Consider the following 18,102-nt stretch of genomic DNA (forward strand, 5'->3'; position numbering starts at 1 on the left):
TTTAACCATCTTGAAGTAAACAAAACAAGGCAAACCTTCAAATTTTTGAAAGACTTAATAGATGAGAACTTCAAAAAGTGCTGTGTATAAATTGCCATTCACTGCCATTCAGTAAATACCATGGTGATGATACACTGACCTTTGTTTTTCAGTGGAAAGCCAGCTACTGCTTTGTGACCTTATTTTGAATTTCAACCATCCTATGAAGAGCAAAGATTTAAGAGAAGCTGAAGAAAAAACTTGGAGTTTGACAGAAAAGTAACATCCGTTTTCATGCATCGTCTTCTATTAATACTGTTTCAGTTTGAACTGTAAAATGATAGTATGGTTTCCTGCAGTTAGGCTATTTTTATTTTATACTGAAAATGTGGAGTGGAAAAATGCTATAAGTAGGTTATTGATTTTGAGAGGGGTTTTTTAACCCAAATTTCCCAAAATAAGACCACTAGGACTGGAAAGACTGATATGATTAATTAGAAAGGTCAGGAAACTGGGCATGAAGTTTTTCACATGTTGTTGTCTCCTTTTAAACAAAGACATATTGGAACAGTAACAAGATTTTAAGTTACTTCAAGTCAAGTCATTGTTCTCAGTTGTGCTCTGGAGAATGGGATAAGAAACGGTCAGTACAGGAGGAACTGCAACTTGCCATTTGATCTGCCTTCCACATTCTAAAAACATTGCTGAGGAAGGGGGCAGGTTACTTCTGGAAAACCAGAAGTACTTTCATTCTAGTTTCTGTAGTGACTTGCTAATGCACCTAGCTACCAAAGAAAGAGATTTAGTGGTCTAAATACCCTATGCTGAAATGTTCTTGGCCCAAAATTTGAGTAGTCAGTATTTTCATGTAGTTCATTACAATTAATATTTAATCATACTTTACTTGTGGACATATTTGAATGTTGAGGTGTGTTTTTATGCATATACAAATTATATTTATCTGAATAATCAAATCAAGATTTACTCTGCTGAAAAAAATATGCAGTGTTATAATTTGTTATGCTGGTTTACGTTTTATTTCTCTTTCATTAATGAGGTGATTTAAAACAAATAAAACACAATTCCTTTGGAGGTATTTCTGGGTTGTCAGACTTTTCAAGGCAGTGCAATGGAATAGAATTACAACCTCCAGCTCACAGAATCAGTGGTAATACGGGGGATGTTGTTCTTAATTTTAGCATTTTTTTAAAAAAACATACATTATAACTGACTTATCTTTCACAAGATTAGTAATGAGCTTTTAAAAAATATTGGCTAGAAACAGGTTTTGTCAGCTGATTATTTTTTTAAATTTTATTTTTCATCTTTTTTTTTGACTCATAGTTGCATGAAAATGAAATTTGCTAACTTTGAATTCCAGCTTCTAGCTAAATATATTGGAAAGGAAGATAACATTTACAAAACATATATATTAAAAGTAAAACTGTTTATGAATCTGATTATCTTATCTGAGAAGCTATACAGATTACATGGAAGATATTTTTCTGCCTTCAATTTTGGTTCAAGTGTTTCAAGTGATATACACACAAATGCCTTTAAAGAAGAAAAAGTGTGACAAAGTCTATCATAATTATCAAACCAAGGTCTTGTCAGAAAGCAAAGGTTACTAGAAAACCGAGGCAAAAAGTTGGATAAATCCCACTTAACAAAGGAGAGGGAAAAACTCTTGATATAGTATGCTTCAGTGGTCCTCAGTTGCAACTTACATTTTAGAACCGAGAATGTTACTGTTTTTCTTGAAAAAATACAGTAAAAACAGAAAGCAGTTATATAAGAGGAACTAAGTTTACCCTGATTGTGTCTGTCTGCTTTCTAAGAGATTTGGGTGTGTTCTGCCAATTAAGAATCACATGATGATAATCTTGTTGATGTGTCTCCTATAAAAAGGTAGTTGCTTAATTAAGAGTCAGAAAGGTACAGTTAAAGAGATGTCTGTGTTAAGAAAGAAAAAGCTTCTTTCTGTGTGAGGTTAGAGGATCCTAGGAGATACATGATTCCAGTTTGTGGGCTAAGACATGCCATCAGTGAATCATTGGTAGTATGGCAGAGAGAACATGATGTGTGTAGATATTTTATTTTTCTAGAAAACTGTGAACAAGGACAGTTTCATAACTGAGTAACACAGACACAGATCTTGACAGGCAGCTGCATATCCAGAGTTGGGGGCTTTTTTGGTGTTGCTGAAACCTGGGTGTCTTTAGGATTCAGGTCGGACTCCCAGTCTTTTCATAAAAGTGGCCACAGTTAGATTTATTGGTAAGTGAATTATAAGAAAAAATTGGGCCTTTATTGTCTTTTGTCTATTCCTCAACTTTGACAAAGTTTGGGTCTACTCTCTATCACTTTAAATAACATAACTGCTGGGGCAGTTCTGATCTGAAAAATAGCTTACTTTATTTTTTCCTCCTATGAAAGTAGAGACTTGTATTGGTATTTATTTCTGGGTTCTCTAACTTGGCATGGAAATAATTTCAAGAAGACACACGTATGTTGGAAGATAAAAAATTCTTACGTACTGTATGATTAGTGGACAGTATTAAACACAACGTAGGAAAATCAGATTTCTAGAGTACTGCATTTAAGGCATAATTTAAAAATAACAATGTCCTTTTTCCTTAAAATTGAAAGGATTTTTAATTACTTCATTATTTTAGTTTGCCGAAAAAGGAAAAATCCTGAATTTTACAAACTTCAGTAGGCTTCAATACTATATGTGATCTTCATTAAGGTGTCATTTAAATATGTCCTGCAGCGTATTTTAACATGCACTGGTTTCTTGAACCTCTGTCTTTTCCATCAATCAGAAGAAGAGGTGTTCTTTGGAAGTAGTCAATGATATCTGCTACAGAAGAAAAATCCTGTGGATAGAAAAAATGAGAAGTCTATGGCAAAAATATCAGAATTATTAGTAATTAGTATCCCTTCATTCCCTGAGTGCAAACAGGAGAATCTGATTTTACTTCCAGCAGTAACATATTCTGTCAGGAATAACTCTTAAGAAAATAAGCAGAATTCCACTAGAATAAAACAGCTGCCAGATGAAGCAGCCTGACACTTAGGAATGAGACAGGAGATACCTTAAGATGAAGGGAAGTAGTGTGAAAAACACATAGTACCTCTTTTCCTTTTAAGCCGGTTCCTAACAAGTATATGTGATTTTGCTCCTGGTAACGAATCTGGATGTTGTAGACTTTATCTCTGTACAACACCATCAGTACATATGGATGAGTAGCAGTTTTTCTTGAGCTGTCTCTTACCAAGAACGTTCCATCCTGAAAGATGAAAAAATGAAAGATGACAAATAAACATCACTTCTGGGTTTGATCCACGTAACAACCTTAACTAGAGCACTCATGCTTTTAAGTGTTTTTTCTTTCTGAAATCTCTTTCCTCCTGATAAGAGAAACTGCACTATTAAAGAGTTTACATCATTTCTCAAGTGTTTTATCTTTCAATTTGCTACTTAAAACTTTCCTGTCTGATACAAATGCAGATTTTGAGGAAGGGAGGAATGGTGTTCCATGAGGGAGAGATTCCATTAAAGGATGAAGTAAAATATCAAAGGCCAAACCTCACATCACTTTAACCAAGAAGAGAAGTTCATTTCTGGTAAGTGCCGATCAAGGTTTCTATGTGATCTGTTTACAGACAGCCTAAAATAATGATAGTGTCTGTGTAATTTTGCTAAAGGCAGGGATATTGTCTCGCACTCTCTCTCTGCTTTTCTTCATTTCAGATCTGTTTTAACAAGTCTTCCATTGAAACACCCTTTCTAAAGGCATTGAATCTAATCTCATAAGCTGGACCTTAGTACAAGTCATTGAAATGCTGTACATGTCATCTTTAGCTCATTGCATGCGCTGTGAAGCATCGTAGAGTAAACAGATTTCCCACAATGATGGGATACAATTTTGTTTATCTCCACATGCACAGTTAAGCCTGGGTTTCATCTGTTTGAATCCATACTTCATTTTGCTGGTAAATATGGCCTAGAAAAGGGTGGGAATCATCTCATCTAATTCAAGCTACCTGAAATGTGGAATTTGCAACAAATTCCTCACTAGTGACAAGAAACTATTTCCAGAGAACAAGTCACTCCTCCTAAGAGAGGTAAATTGAAACTGCTTTCTGGAGACACATAATTTGTTCTCTTGGACAAACAACAGCCTTCATGGCTTGTTTAGACTATATGTGTAATTTTTATGTGGGTTAAAACATACAAGGTGAATCCCTCACTTGTAGTATTTATACTGGGGCTATAACCTTACCATGTTACTTACCTTCACTCTTCCCATGTGACTGCAAGGACATCTAGCTAGGAGATGGTGAGAATCACCAATGATTTAAAGAGTACCTTATTTATTTTTCGAAGAGCTGCTTCTGCTTCTGGCCGGCTAACGTAAGCAACGTACCATTCATCATTTAGTGAGTCCTATGTTTTTTGTGAGAGAGGATAAAGGTGAAAGTCAGCTGTCAATGAATTAGCTTGTGATGTTAACAACACACAAATAAGTAGCGAGAAACTTGAGTGTGAGAGATATTTGGGTTTATGTGCAAAGTCTTTGAAGGTAGGAGCTTCAGGGATCATACAAGTATGTATTACTGTACGGTAAGTGGCACCAAATGACTTAAATTATTTGCTCACTTTGATAAATTTGAAATTATTACATGATAAATTTGAAAATATTACAGATCTAGCTATAATATGTCTGCAAGTAAGCTAGGAAAAACATATTTCCAAATATTTTCAGTAAAAGATAGATTTTAAGTGACATTTTTCTCTTTTGTCTTCCTGGGACGCTAGCATTCTTTGCCTTCATTTCTGTGGGGATTTTAAAAATTCTTTTATTTTTTTCTTTTTTAACTATCATCTGAGACACTAATGCAGACTTCCTGTGAACATACCATGTATGATTGCCCAGCAGTGTTATCACCAGTAGTGGTTTGCTCTAAACTCGTCATATTTAAAGAAATGTGAAACAACAGTGCAATTAAAGGGCATGAATTCTTTACTCACCAAGGTTTTGTGGAAGGAGAACTGAATATGTAATGCTAGTTGAAGGCAATTGTGCAAAACAAGTAATCCAGCAAACAAGTATTTTTCTAATTTTGTTCTACTGGGTTTTTGCTATTGATGTTTTTAAGGTACTAAAGTTTGACACAGAAAAGGAAACTGAAAGCACCTACTAACATCCTGACAGTGACTACTAACTAGAAAAACAACTTTGAAAAATGTTCTCTCTTGAAATCAGAAAATTTGCTGTGTTTAGCAGTTACGGTTAATATTTGTAATGTTTTGTACCTCATCTTCCTCCATGTTTGTTTGGTGAACAGTCTGTCTGCTAGGAATTGGCAAAGGAGGTCTTACGTCAGCTGTGCCTCTTGAAGGAGATCTGCTGTTGTTGCCTTCAAAGATATAAGAGTAGAAAAAATGTTAAAACCAGGAAAATAATTTCTTCTGTGGAGCGCATACAGGGTGTACAATCTTGATTTTATGAGGCATGAAGAATTTATATCACTCTGATACTGAGACATTATGAATTGATTTGAAATCAGATTTAGGCTACTACATGAGAACCATGTTCTTTACATAAATTCATCCTTGGTGCACAGAGACTTTAACTGAACTCTTGCAGTTCAGGTTTCCTTAAAATCAGATGAACCTGAAATAGAGGTTACATCTTTTTAGCTTCTGTACCACTATTACTCAGTTGAGAGCATCTCCAGTTTCTTTAGAGACAGAAGTAACATTGCCTCTTTGCATCCCTTTCATTCTTAGCATATAGAAACTAAAAAAGTCACTGTAAGACATTGGCAGCTGTTACCATATGCAAAAAATCATTTGCAAAGCAATTGATTTCTAAGCTTCCTTTATTTTTTACTTATTATTACAAGATAAATAGGCAGCATATTTCACATAAGAAGTGTTTTCTCCCTTTTTCGAGAGTATTAGCATACCACAGTGACTTGCAGGTAGTGTTGCTCAGCTCTCAGTAGTGTTACCTATATTGAAAAAGATGCTTATATGAAGTTTTGACAATGGTTTAACTAGGCAGTAAGCCCAACTTCATGGAAAAAAAAATCTTGGATTCAGACTAAGTTACACAAGATGCCTTTCAGGCACTTGATAGTTTGTTGCAGTCCAACCAGAAACATCCATAGGAAAAAAAAATATTTTAACTGCACTGAAACCACCTTTCAACCTTCAGTCATTTTTTGTACAAAAAATGCAGGAATACAGGATACAAACCTAGATGTAAGCGTGGTGGTAGTGAGCCACTTGAAGACAGGTTTCTAGCACTGTTTAAAAAAAAAAAAAAAGTAGTCAGTATAAATACAACATTGCTATACATTTCTGTGCTCTGAATAACTGATCTGGACTTTATGCCTGTTTTACACAATGCGAGATCCTGTTGAGACCTATGCAGGATGAGGATAGCCTTCTCTTCCTTCTTTTTGTTTTTCTTTCCTTCTTTTTATGTAAGTAGGTCTACCATTAGTTTACTTGAAGCTCAGTATCTAGGAATAAGGCAGAGGGAATCGGTAATGGGTCACCAAGACTTCTGTATCGGGATCAATGCAGAAAACTACTTCAGCTTGTTGAGTTTTCACAGGGAATGACTACTTTATTCCCCTAAAGCAGGAAGCACAGGCAAGATTGCTAGATGTTCCTTTCTGTTGGGGGTCCACTTATAGTCATTTTTCTTGAGGCTTCTATAACATTGTTGATGAAAATGCAGTTTCTCATCATTAACGTTGCAACTATGGATGTGGAGCTACTGGAAGGAGTCCAGTGAAGGGCCATTAACATGATAAGGGACTGGAGCATCTCACATATGACCAAAGGCTGAGGGAGCTGAGACTGTTTAGCCTGGAAAAGAGAAGGCTCAGGAGAGATCTTATTAACGCATATAAATACCTGAAGGGAGAGCCAGGCTCTTTTCAGTAGTGCCCAGCGACAGGACCAGAGGCAGTGGGCACAAACTGAAACACAGGAGGTTCCTTCTGAACATCAGGAAACACTTCTTTACTGTGATGGCAACTAAGCACTGGAGCAGGTTGCCAAGAAAGATTGTGGAGTCTCCATTCTTGGAGATACTCAAAAGCTCTCTAGACATGGTGCTGGGCAGCCTGCTTTAGGTGACCCTGCTTGAGCAGAGGGGTTGGTGGACCAGATGACATCCAGAGGTCCCTGCCAACCTCAACCATTCTGTGATTCTGTGAGCTACGAGCTGACAGTGGCACAGAGCTCATACCCACAGCACCATAACACTTCCATGTGCCTAAGCTTTCCCTCCTGTGTTCATTTTTATGCTTTTTGTTAGAAAATCTACAATTCCCTTTTATGGCCTGATCCCAGAACCCACATCCAAAACTTCTTAAAATGAAGAGTACCAATCTTCAATTTTTTTGTAATTTTTATTTTATTTATTCACCTAACTGGGAACAAACTGCCAGCATGCATTTCCTTTACAGTTCATATTTCTCTTCTGCTTAAATGAACTGTACAAAAAGCTCTGGGATTAATATGTTAATTACATTTGCAGAACAAAACACCCTATCACAACTTGATTCATGAGAGGGAATCAGCGAAATGGGGGCCTTGGCTATAGCAAAATTTGGAAACACTGTTTGAATATAAGCAGAAGTGTTCATCACAGGAATAGTTCAAATTTGCATATGACCTTGCTATTGCTACTCCAATATTTGTTCTACTGGGGTGTCAGCAGTTCCAGAGGATGATGGTAAATGGGAGGAATTCATCACAGAGCCATTAAAAAAAAATCGAGATTAGAAAATGTACTTCAGACTTAGACTCAAGGAGCCCACTTTAACTCATCAAAGGCTCAGTCTGTTGCACACAACATCAGAAGTCAAAATTTACTTAAGGGCTCTTCCATCTAGCAAATGAAGACTTAACAATCTAATATTTGGAAGTTGAAGCTAGTAAAAATTATAGCTGAAACAAGGTTCACAATTTTAAATAGGAATTATTAAGCATTAGAGTAAAATTTAGTAAAAGGGTGGTGAAATTCTTTCAGATTGAACTCTAGACAACTAAGGTTGTGGGGTTTTTTAGTTTTCAAACAATTAGTTGTCACAGCTCTAGCGCTTTGGCCCATATAGTGTTCAGAATCCTTTTAAAGAAGGACCACTTTGACCTACATCCTGCATAGTTTTGTAGAAGATGATCCCTTCCCAAAAGGGCTTGTCACTCTTATGGATCCTGCAGGCAATGGGAGAGATGTCTCAAGAATGGAAGCATTGTACTGTGTAGGCCCTAAAATACTTCCTTGAAATAAAACTGAGAGATTTGCGGTTTTTTTCTTGGTTGCCTGATGTACACTATCTGCCTGCTTCACTGAATACAGAGATTCAATTATATGAAGTATTCTCCTTGAATCAGGAGCAACACAAATTAGCATGTAGTGGAGGCAAGGGTATGGCCTGAAAAATAATGGGCTACTTCAAGTAGTTACCTTCTGTTTGCCTGAGAACCCTGTAGCCACATACATACTATTATTTGCCAGATTGCAAAGAGATTGAGATTCAAAAGGAATGACATGATAATGGGTGAAACAAACCTTTCTGCACCAGGCATGCTGTTGGATCCTGGCCTAGGTGGAGGCTTGACAGATTTGGATGGGAATGTATTGGAGCTGTATGGGGGCAAAGATAGCTGTGGCACTGGTCTTTGGGGTGCAACTGTGGAGAGGAGGAGAAGGAAACTTAAAACTTGTGTGAGACATTCTTAAAGGAGGTAGAGAGAAGAAATGTCACATTACTGCTGTTTAATTAGATAAATGAAATGGAGTAAACTGTTTTATAAAGAGTCTTTGATATGTTAGTTACAGATTGTAAACTCATATGGTCAACCAAGAACTTAAAATTAAGTATTAAAATTAAAAGTAAACTGGAGTAGCCTTGAGCAACATTTACATTTTCTAACTTCTGTTTTGGATAAGCTACAATTCAGCTACCTTAACTGCAGTAGAGCTGAAGGTGGTACATAACCATGTGTTCTCTGTTACGTTGCTTCTAAATAGTGGATTTGAGGCTAACTTTTTGAACTTTGTTCCTTTGTGAGATTTCTCCCATATCATCATAAACAACAGCACAAAATAAAATATTTTCTTTCTGCAGTGTTCTCAGCTACTGGTAAGAGGGGAACAGATTAACTGCGCTTTGCACAGCTTAAATAGCCCTATTCTTTATGGAGTCTTAAAGGCAGTGATAATTTGTAGACACTTGGCCAAATGTTCTGCTTCTATTATGGCATCACTTTACCAACTTAATTTTAGGAACCAGGATTCTGAAGTAATTTATAAATACTGTTATTACATGAAACAAGTTCAGCTTCTGTTCATTAGAGTAAATAACATTACACAGAAGACTAGTACCAGCAGGATTTGACTGAACGTTTTGTTGAAAACTGGGACGATAACAGGTTTACGTGCCTAGCTGCTTGATGCTGTGTGCAGATCGCAAATCTCTAATATGTAATGTGTTTCAAAATAAGAAATCCTGCTGTTTTGTAACTGGCTGACTGAAGGAAGCTATTAACTATTGATTTCCTGTGTTTTGCAGCTTTGATATATAAATCTGCATGAGGTACTTTGCAAGGATTCTACAACCTGTCAAGATACCACCTGACTTTTTGAAATGGCTCTAAAGAAACAACTCTGCAATCTTTTCTTTCTTTTTTTTTTTTTTTTTTTTTAGAACTAAGACAAAGAAAGACTTTAAGCTTTAAAAATCACTGTAGAAATACTTACTGTCTTCTTCTTCCTGGGGAGCCAAAAGAAAATAAACATTAGCAACATGTCATAGCACCATTCTTAGGGATATTTTAAAAAACAAAAACCTGGAAGTTAGTGAATTTTGAGTATACAAGGACTGTAATAGCTATACTGTCACTTTCATCTAAAATGCTGGGGATTCTATCCTCATGCAACTCCAAATAATTTTTAAAGTTCTTGTGTTAAGGTGCTGCTATCGTTTACAAATAAGCTGTGAGGTAGATGTCCCATAATGGATCTTGACCCAAAGTAGTCAGAAACTCTCAGCAGATATAAACTTTCCTCATTCCTTCAGTAAGCGTAGGATCTCAGAGTTATCTGAAAGTGAAATCCTTAGGTCAGCTTAAGCCGAAAAAAAGCCCAAAACCTAGTGTAAGCAAAATCACTTCTCCCACATCATAAAAAAATTCTGGCCTTATTCTTCGTGTTACCTAAAAGTATTCAGGAATCAACTGACCTTGACATAGAAGAACTGTTTTAAAAGAAACTGTGTGCTATGAAAGATCCATGAGTATTCATTATAACTGATAAAAACACCCAAGTTTACCTTTTCCAGAATTATTAGTTTATACAGGTACTTATTTTATTTTAGTCCCTATACCTTTAAATATTTGCTTTGAGACTATACTTACTCCATTTTTTTTGTGTGGTGGCCAACTCGGCCTGAAATGAAACAGAGAAAACAAAACATGAATCATAGGTGGAATGTTACTCATTCACTTTGTGTGCATTAGGCTGTATTTTCAACTAAAACATGAATTTATAGTAAATTTTATAGACCCAGTGAATGCAGAAACACTTTTTTCCTCATAAAAATATCTAAGATTCTAATTTTCAGCCATAATCTAAGACATTATAACATTAGATTTCCAAGTCTTGAACTCATTTATAGTACTTGGCAACATTGCTGAAGCACATGATAAGCCTTCCAGTCTTTGTTTCTCTGATAAATTATCCTGGCTGATTAGCAGGTCTCAATCACTTTTTTATTTTGTTTTAAGATCAGGCACACTGTTCAGCCCACAAGTTATCTAGAAAATGCTAGAGAAAGATCTAGATCTGCTAGAGAATGCTGTTTGCAATTAAGGGGTTTTGCAGGCCAGTAAAATCACTGGTAGGAAAGTAAAGCTTTCTTTTTCTAACATCCTAAAAATAATAGCAATAGAACTCATGAAAGAATGTTCCCTAGAGCAAGAACTTGATCTGGTGAAAAAGACATGGATCATATATTTCTTTGTGCAACTTGGAAGTGAGTCATGCCCTGTGTAATGGCTGTTTCAGATATGACTGGAGAGAGCGATTTTTCTGCATTCATGATTTTCTGTACCTTACAACACATGCCATGCATATTCATAAAGCAAAACTTTGATATTTGCAGACACTGCTGCCATGCAGTAGCAGTAAATTATACTATCCTGTGTTGCTTGTCCATATTTTTGTTAAATTTAATTTATCCTTTGTTAAATTTCAATGAAATGAACACTTACTTTACAGGGGTTTGCTTCCTTATAGGAGGTGGATTGCCTCTTTCATATCTGTCACTTGGTGGGACAGGAGGTTTTGGCATCATTGCTAGCTGTTCCCCCAGGGATCTAAAGCAGGAGCAAGATGATGAAATAAAGGCAAAAATCTGCTTACTAAGAAATAACTGGGTAGTACTGGCATCGAGATTCTCATTTCCAGAGGCAAAACTCTTACCTTAGCTGCGAAGTCAGAGGCTGTAAAACAACAAGGAATAGTTAAAAGACTGTGTAAGGGTATCAAAATAGGTGAAAAATAGCAATAAGCATGAAACAAAAAAGACCTTACCTTTTCAGGAAGGCCTGGCTTCCTCCCTGAAAATAGTAAAAGCTTACATTGAGAAAAAATGAAAGTTAAGATAATTAATTAAACATTATGAAAAAAAACAAGTTTTGAATATCATTGAAAGTGAATTTTGCAGATGTAAGCACTCAGCCTCCCGAGATGTGAGCCAGAAAAATATTTTGGCTTTGCAAGAGATGGCCAAATTGCAATATCTTTTATTAAAGGAAAATTTTAAAATTTTCTAAGTGGCGTGTTTTACAATCATATTTTCTATGATTCAGCTTTGAATTACTGGATACTTTTATGCCATTATGTAACAGATAAAAGTGTTTAGATAATAAATAAAAATCATAGAGTAGTCTCTTTAGATTCTTTGTAAAATATGGTTTTCAGGTCTGAAACAAATGCCATTTTTTTTCTGTTTTTCAGTTCTCAGCATTCTTTTAAGTCTGGGTGCCAAATTACATATAGTAGTGTATGCAGAGTTTCATTAGCTTTGTATGCAAAAGTTAGTTCCTCTTTTAACTTACTAAATATTTCCTTGTTCATTCACTTAAGTATTACATCAACCCTTTGTTGCACAGGGAACTCATGTCTTTTTGTTCAACTAGTCCTGAGCTAGGCTTGTGACTTTCTAGATACAATTTCTCTTACTTCATACTGCTCACATTATTTATTCATAAACAGGTCACCTTCTATGTGATTGGATTACAAGTACGTTTGGTTGAGCCTTGTTCTTTTACATGAATGATATTCAAACTGATAATTTTTAATAATTAAAAAAAACACCCATTGATATGAGCATAAGCAAATACTGACCTGTTACTGGGGTTTCTCTTTCTCTTTCAAATGGTGGAGCAGGGCGATCCAGTGGGGGTTTTGTGCTTCTGTCTATAGAAGGAGCTGGGGCTAAACACAAAAGCTGTGTAAGATAATTTGCTAGTATAGGTCAATATATCTTTATTTTGCATAGCCATGAACTGGTGTTACTTCTTAGAATAACAAGTGAGGCTTCTGTGTAAATAGTAGAAGAGAGTGGAACTGAGGAGATACAGGCAAAAGTGAAGCGCTATATAGCCCACTGGAAAAGCTTTATAAAGAGGAAACCAGCTGTACTTACGTTTCAAAGGCTTAACATTTCTGTCTCTATTCAAGTCATTGTTGCTTGGTGGAGGAGGAAAAGCTGGCAGCTAAAACAAATATTTTACATGTGGTTAAAGTGTGTCTTCACCTTTCTGTTTTAATTTTGGTATATTAACCCCACCACACCACATCTGCCCACCTTTGCTGACTCTGATACAGCACAAGAAATAGGTCTCTGCTCAATGCAGGAAGGATAGGAGCCATTAACACTCCTGAAGAATGAACTACATACATGGTTTTTTGTTAGATGCAGAATTGCCTCCATCTGTTTCATCTCACAAGGAATACTCTAGTGGGATGTTATCTTTGGGGAGGGCATGAGTATTGTCAAAGGAAAGAAAGAGGAGCTTCAACAATGCTGTTATATGTTTTCCCCTTCAATGCAGCAGGTGTTAGTTTTGAAAACTGGTACTGAAATTAGTGGATGTGAATTTGAAGTTGAGAAATATGTATTAAGTCTGTGTTACTGACTATTGCTGATGGAGGCAGGGGGAGAAAGGACTGTTCTTTGTTACTGGGAGAGCTGGGGTCAAACAGCATTTTGTTGTCAGCAGCTGCAAAAGGTGTTTGCCTCTAAACCTAGATTTCTCCAGACAAATGCCTTCCAATGTTCGTTCTTATTCAAAAAAAATAGAGCAGCAATTTGGGACAGCAGTCTTGAGAACTCATGACACCTAAAAGTCCTATGTGTTTTATACATATGAACTATGACACTGGATCAGACCAAAAGTCCCTCTATCACATCCTAAAAATTACCTTTACTTGTGTACATGGCTATGTCTAATGTACATCTGTTCTGGCATACAGTGAACCTATAGTGCCAGTTGTAAACAGCACAATAGCTTTCAGTTTTGAAGTAGTCACAGTACCAAAAAAAGGAAAAAAATTCTGGGTCATCTGGGTTCTCATTATACAGTCCCTTATATTTTTATGTGATCTTAATTCATTTGGACAATTAATAGAAGTATAGCTTGGAAAGACTTAGCCTTTTTTTCTTTTTACAAATATCACTAAAGAAACAGAGAGGCATCTATTACAAATCTATAATTTATATGGGAGAGGCATTCACAACTGGGTACAAATTCCCAGTATAAGAAACAGCCAAGTAATGTGAAATAATTTAATATACTTGTCCCATGAAATTTAATTGTTCCATGAAAAAATGGCCATCCTGTAACAGAGTTCAAATCTATTTTGATGGCTGAAATTCTTCCTCTACATACACTATTTGAATAACAATGGTATTACACTTGGACTTCTAAATAGGTATTGGCAAAGGAATGAGTGAAATATTAAGAAAGAAACATACAGAAGCACCTCTGCCCCCAATTGAGGCTGGTACCGGGGATGAGCCAGGTCGCTGGGGTGGTACTGGAGGCTGATGTGATGATCTAGTTGTTGGAGGTCTGTCTAAAGAAAACAAAAAAATCTCAAACTAAACAACTACACAGAGCTTGGTTATTTTATTCTCATTAGATCTTTATGAAAAAGAGCCCTTGCAATAATCTGCATACTTAAGTTAATATATGATAAAGACATTGTTTTAGTATATAATGGACAGTTGCTTTATGATCAATGTTGTATTGGGAGTTAGAGGCTCGCCTGTCCCTTTGGCAGTGAGGTAACTCCATCTGCTAGTCTGTTGGCCCACACTATCTATTTTCACTGCAGTGCAGTGACTGTGTGAAACACCAGCCAGTCTAAATGGCAGTTTAGTGCTCCTGTATTAGGCTCCACAACTGCAGGCTGGTGAAGAGTCAGACATAAAAAAAAGACAGGCAGAGAAAGCAGATCTCTTTCTTTTCCCATTTTTCACTACAGTTTTTTGCCACTGTTGTGACAACTTGCTGTGTTCAAGGTTGCATTACTAAAGCTAATGCAGTATGCACATATGTTTAAATTCATGCAGATTCAAACCAAAGGCCAAATAATGTATACATCACACAAAATAATCTTTATTCCAACAGAGCTTGTCCGAAGTAGAAAATTTAGCTTTAAAAGTCAGAAAGCCACCAATGTGCTGTAAGTCTGTGTCACTAAATCTTGTTCATGTACTACACTGTTTACTTCAAGGGAAAAACCTTCTATATTCTATTACGAGCCACCTAAAATGTGGCTGATAATGTATGAAAATATAATTTACAGATTATTAATAACACCTAATTTTTAGTAATTACCTATATAATCTGTGTTGTTTGCAAGTGACTTGGCAGGAAATATGACATTGTGGTGTGCTTCATCATTATTGGATGGAGGTGGCTCATAGCCATCACTGTCATGTTCTGCTTCCTCAGGTTCTTCTGTTGGTGATTCATAGTCAGCTTCATCTTCCTTTTCCTCGTCATCATCATCAGGGCTTTCATAGTCATCATCTTCATCCTGGCAAATGTACATAAAAGATGAGTGCTGTAACGGGATACTAAACACTTCAGTGCAATTTCCTTGTAGCCTTTCACTGTGATATTTTCCACTCTGGAGGATATCAAGTTTTTACAACCAGTTTGAGTGAAAAAATTCTTTGTTGAAATAAAATGGTGAAAGGAGGCAGCATTTTATTAACACATACAGCACTCAACAGCTTAAGAACAGAAATGAATATCATTTTATAACAGTAACTGCAGTAGAAAGTCAAGGTAAGGTGATAGCTTATTGAAATGCACAGCACCTTTGTTTTAGGTAACAGACAAGGCACCAGTGAATAGTTCACTGCTTCCTAGAAACACACTGCAGCAGCAGTTGATGCCTGTTGATATTCGTTCTTACTTAATAGCATGTACTCTACAGCCTGCAACTCAACTTTTTAAAAATGCTTCAGGAAAAATGAGGTCTTTGATATGGGTCTTGGTGCCTTCCGCTGACCAGAACTAAAACAGCTTCATACAACTTGCAGGACCTGGTAAGATCACAGTAAAAATATGGTAGCGGTCGTTGCACGCACCTTCTGTGCCATCTGCCAAGGCTTACAAGAAAAAGAATACTCAGTTTGTCGCTGGTATCTTGGCTGAAATTTCCAGACTAGCTCTGTATTGACATAGAGCCAAGGTGCTGTATAGGTGGTTACTTTTAACTTTTGTGCTCCCAAAATAGCAGCACATCTCCTGCAAACTTAGTAGCAAGTGGTTTTTAAAAATACCTCTCAATTTTTTGCAAAAAAACATTGACACTGGTCAATGTAAGAGATCTTCATAAAACTGGACTGTGCATCAGTCAGCTTATCCAGTTAGCTAGCTGAGTTGTGTATGCTTTATCTGATGATATTTAACAATGCATTTTCTGTGCTGAAAGGCAAAAGGAACATTTACAGTCTAGTTGGCTTCAAAAAATTAGATTCTTCAACAAATCAACTCTAGAGAATAAAATGGCAAGTATTTGCCATTGAATAACATAGCAAAGTTTCCTTTACTAGCCGCCTCCTTTAAGAGCTTGAAACAGGTATATAAAATTCAGCTGAGGTTCTGGGGAGACCTGGTCATAGGCTGTGAGCTTCTACTTGAGCCAGTGGTATTCTGAAGCTCTGCCTTGCATTACTGAGGGAGACCCTTTTCTCAGTGAAGAAATTTGTGTGCAGCTACTCTAATCATTCATGCTCCTGCTTCTCTTTCTCCTCATCCTAACACCCCCTACCATTGCTCACTCCATCTGTGCTGCCCAAAGTAGATAATGCAAGAAATTATAGACCTTACAGAAGAGGTAATCCGTTCAACCAGTAAGTTTTGTTAACCTGATACTCACAAATGAAGACCAGCCACCATCTTCTTGACCGTATCCTGCGTAAAGAAGCATAACCACAGGCTTCTTAGCATGTACAACTTTAAACTATCAAGATGTAACTTGATGAAAAGGACACAACAAATCCCAGGTCAGTTCTAAACCACAATACTGCGTCACAGGAACAAGGTAGGTCTTTCAAAGGCAGGCAGGCAGGCAGTCATGGAAGGTAGTACGAATAACATTCTGATTCAAAACTAAGAGTGTAGCTATCCTTCTATGAGATGATGTATGTGCTGTTACTTCACGTTTGTCCTACACTTCCAGTTTTAAATATAATTTGAAGTAGAATGCTTTCAGAATGAGCACAGTCGTCTTATCTCTTTGTTTAATACTATTTTATCTTTCATACCAGAAATGTTTTTTAATTTGACTAGGACTGAGCGAACGTGGTAGCTTGCAGAAGTTCTAAGTGCTCGTGGCCTATTAAGAAAATAATTGAAATAAAAATTCAGAACATGACAGACATCTAGAAGCTTACCTCTAATGTGGGGTGCTGCTAGGAGTAGGGGCAGGGAACAGAGATGTTGCAACAGAAATACATAAGCACTGATACTATGTATTGGATTAAAGAAAGACAGTTTGGGAATGCTCATGTAAATGTCTCTGCTCTTGCCTTTCTTCACCATCTTTTCTATCTTAAAAATATTTTTTTCTTACTTGTTCTCCTGTAACTACTCTTTATTCTTTTTGCAACTTCTTTGTGCTTTCATCTTTTCCTGTTTGTTGTTTTGGGTTTCCCCCCACCCCCCCATTTACCCTGCACTGCAATGATTAACTTACTATTTTAATATTTTTAAACACTTTTTGTTGTTAGAGACTATTTGCCAGTACACACTTACCTGGATTTTCAGGACATTTTTGTGTTTGGGCCCTACAACAAAGATAGAAACAAATAAATTCCTTCCATTTGCAATTCTTAAATATTTTGAGCATACTAAAATCTACTGCAAATAAAGGTAATGGTTAGCTTTAACAGTAGAATGAAGTTTATATAGGTGAGTTTAACTCTGCCCAAAATGCCAAAAACACACTACTGCATGTGTCACGTACAGGATCCTAATGTAAGCTGAACTGTCTCAAAAAAAATTGAAGTCAGTGAGGTCGAGTGTTTAGAAACAATGGGACTCAGTAAATAAATTTACCAGGGGCCCCAGTCCTGAAAATAGAAACTTTCTTTACTAATTCCATTCAAGCTGCTGAAAGTCAAGTTAATACATGTTTGTAGGGCTGATAAATATTTTTATGGTTTTCAATTCTGGTTTTGAAATCTAGTTAATGCAGAGGTGTAAAATCATGTTATCAGCTGAGGTAAAATGATGTTATATAGACTAGACTTAGATTTTCATTGTATATGAGTATAAATTGTTCTTTTCTCATGCAATCTTCTTGCAATTTTTGCTCTTTTTCTATTGCAAGAATATTATATTCAATGATAAGTCATAAAGTATTAAAAAGTATAACAATGCATAGGTCTGTGAAATGCATTAATGATGATTTATTAATGCAATAATATGTGCCTAGGCTTTATATCATTCCTAAAGATTATTTTACTCAGGTGGAAGATTGTATGAAATTTATATGT

The 18,102-nt window shown here is 36.3% G+C and overlaps 1 protein-coding gene across 1 annotated transcript in view; it reads right to left on the reverse strand.

Moving 5' to 3' along the window:
• Window positions 1-1,005: 1,005 nt before the first annotated feature.
• The window catches only part of LCP2 (lymphocyte cytosolic protein 2), a 33,590-nt gene continuing 16,493 nt past the window's right edge, over window positions 1,006-18,102 (reverse strand). Inside the window, exons 5-21 of the mRNA XM_075056617.1 lie at window positions 17,360-17,391; window positions 16,482-16,516; window positions 14,927-15,128; window positions 14,059-14,159; window positions 12,727-12,796; window positions 12,426-12,515; window positions 11,610-11,635; window positions 11,499-11,518; window positions 11,288-11,392; window positions 10,433-10,463; window positions 9,777-9,789; window positions 8,586-8,706; window positions 6,251-6,300; window positions 5,303-5,406; window positions 4,355-4,432; window positions 3,117-3,272; window positions 1,006-2,858 (exon numbers count right to left, since the gene is read on the reverse strand). Of these exons, the coding sequence (XP_074912718.1) occupies window positions 2,736-2,858; window positions 3,117-3,272; window positions 4,355-4,432; window positions 5,303-5,406; window positions 6,251-6,300; window positions 8,586-8,706; window positions 9,777-9,789; window positions 10,433-10,463; window positions 11,288-11,392; window positions 11,499-11,518; window positions 11,610-11,635; window positions 12,426-12,515; window positions 12,727-12,796; window positions 14,059-14,159; window positions 14,927-15,128; window positions 16,482-16,516; window positions 17,360-17,391 (1,357 nt within the window). The 3' untranslated portion in view covers window positions 1,006-2,735. The remainder of the gene's footprint in view (window positions 2,859-3,116; window positions 3,273-4,354; window positions 4,433-5,302; window positions 5,407-6,250; window positions 6,301-8,585; window positions 8,707-9,776; window positions 9,790-10,432; window positions 10,464-11,287; window positions 11,393-11,498; window positions 11,519-11,609; window positions 11,636-12,425; window positions 12,516-12,726; window positions 12,797-14,058; window positions 14,160-14,926; window positions 15,129-16,481; window positions 16,517-17,359; window positions 17,392-18,102) is intronic.

This window comes from Buteo buteo, chromosome 24, assembly GCF_964188355.1.
Source record: "Buteo buteo chromosome 24, bButBut1.hap1.1, whole genome shotgun sequence".
NCBI lineage: Eukaryota > Metazoa > Chordata > Aves > Accipitriformes > Accipitridae > Buteo > Buteo buteo.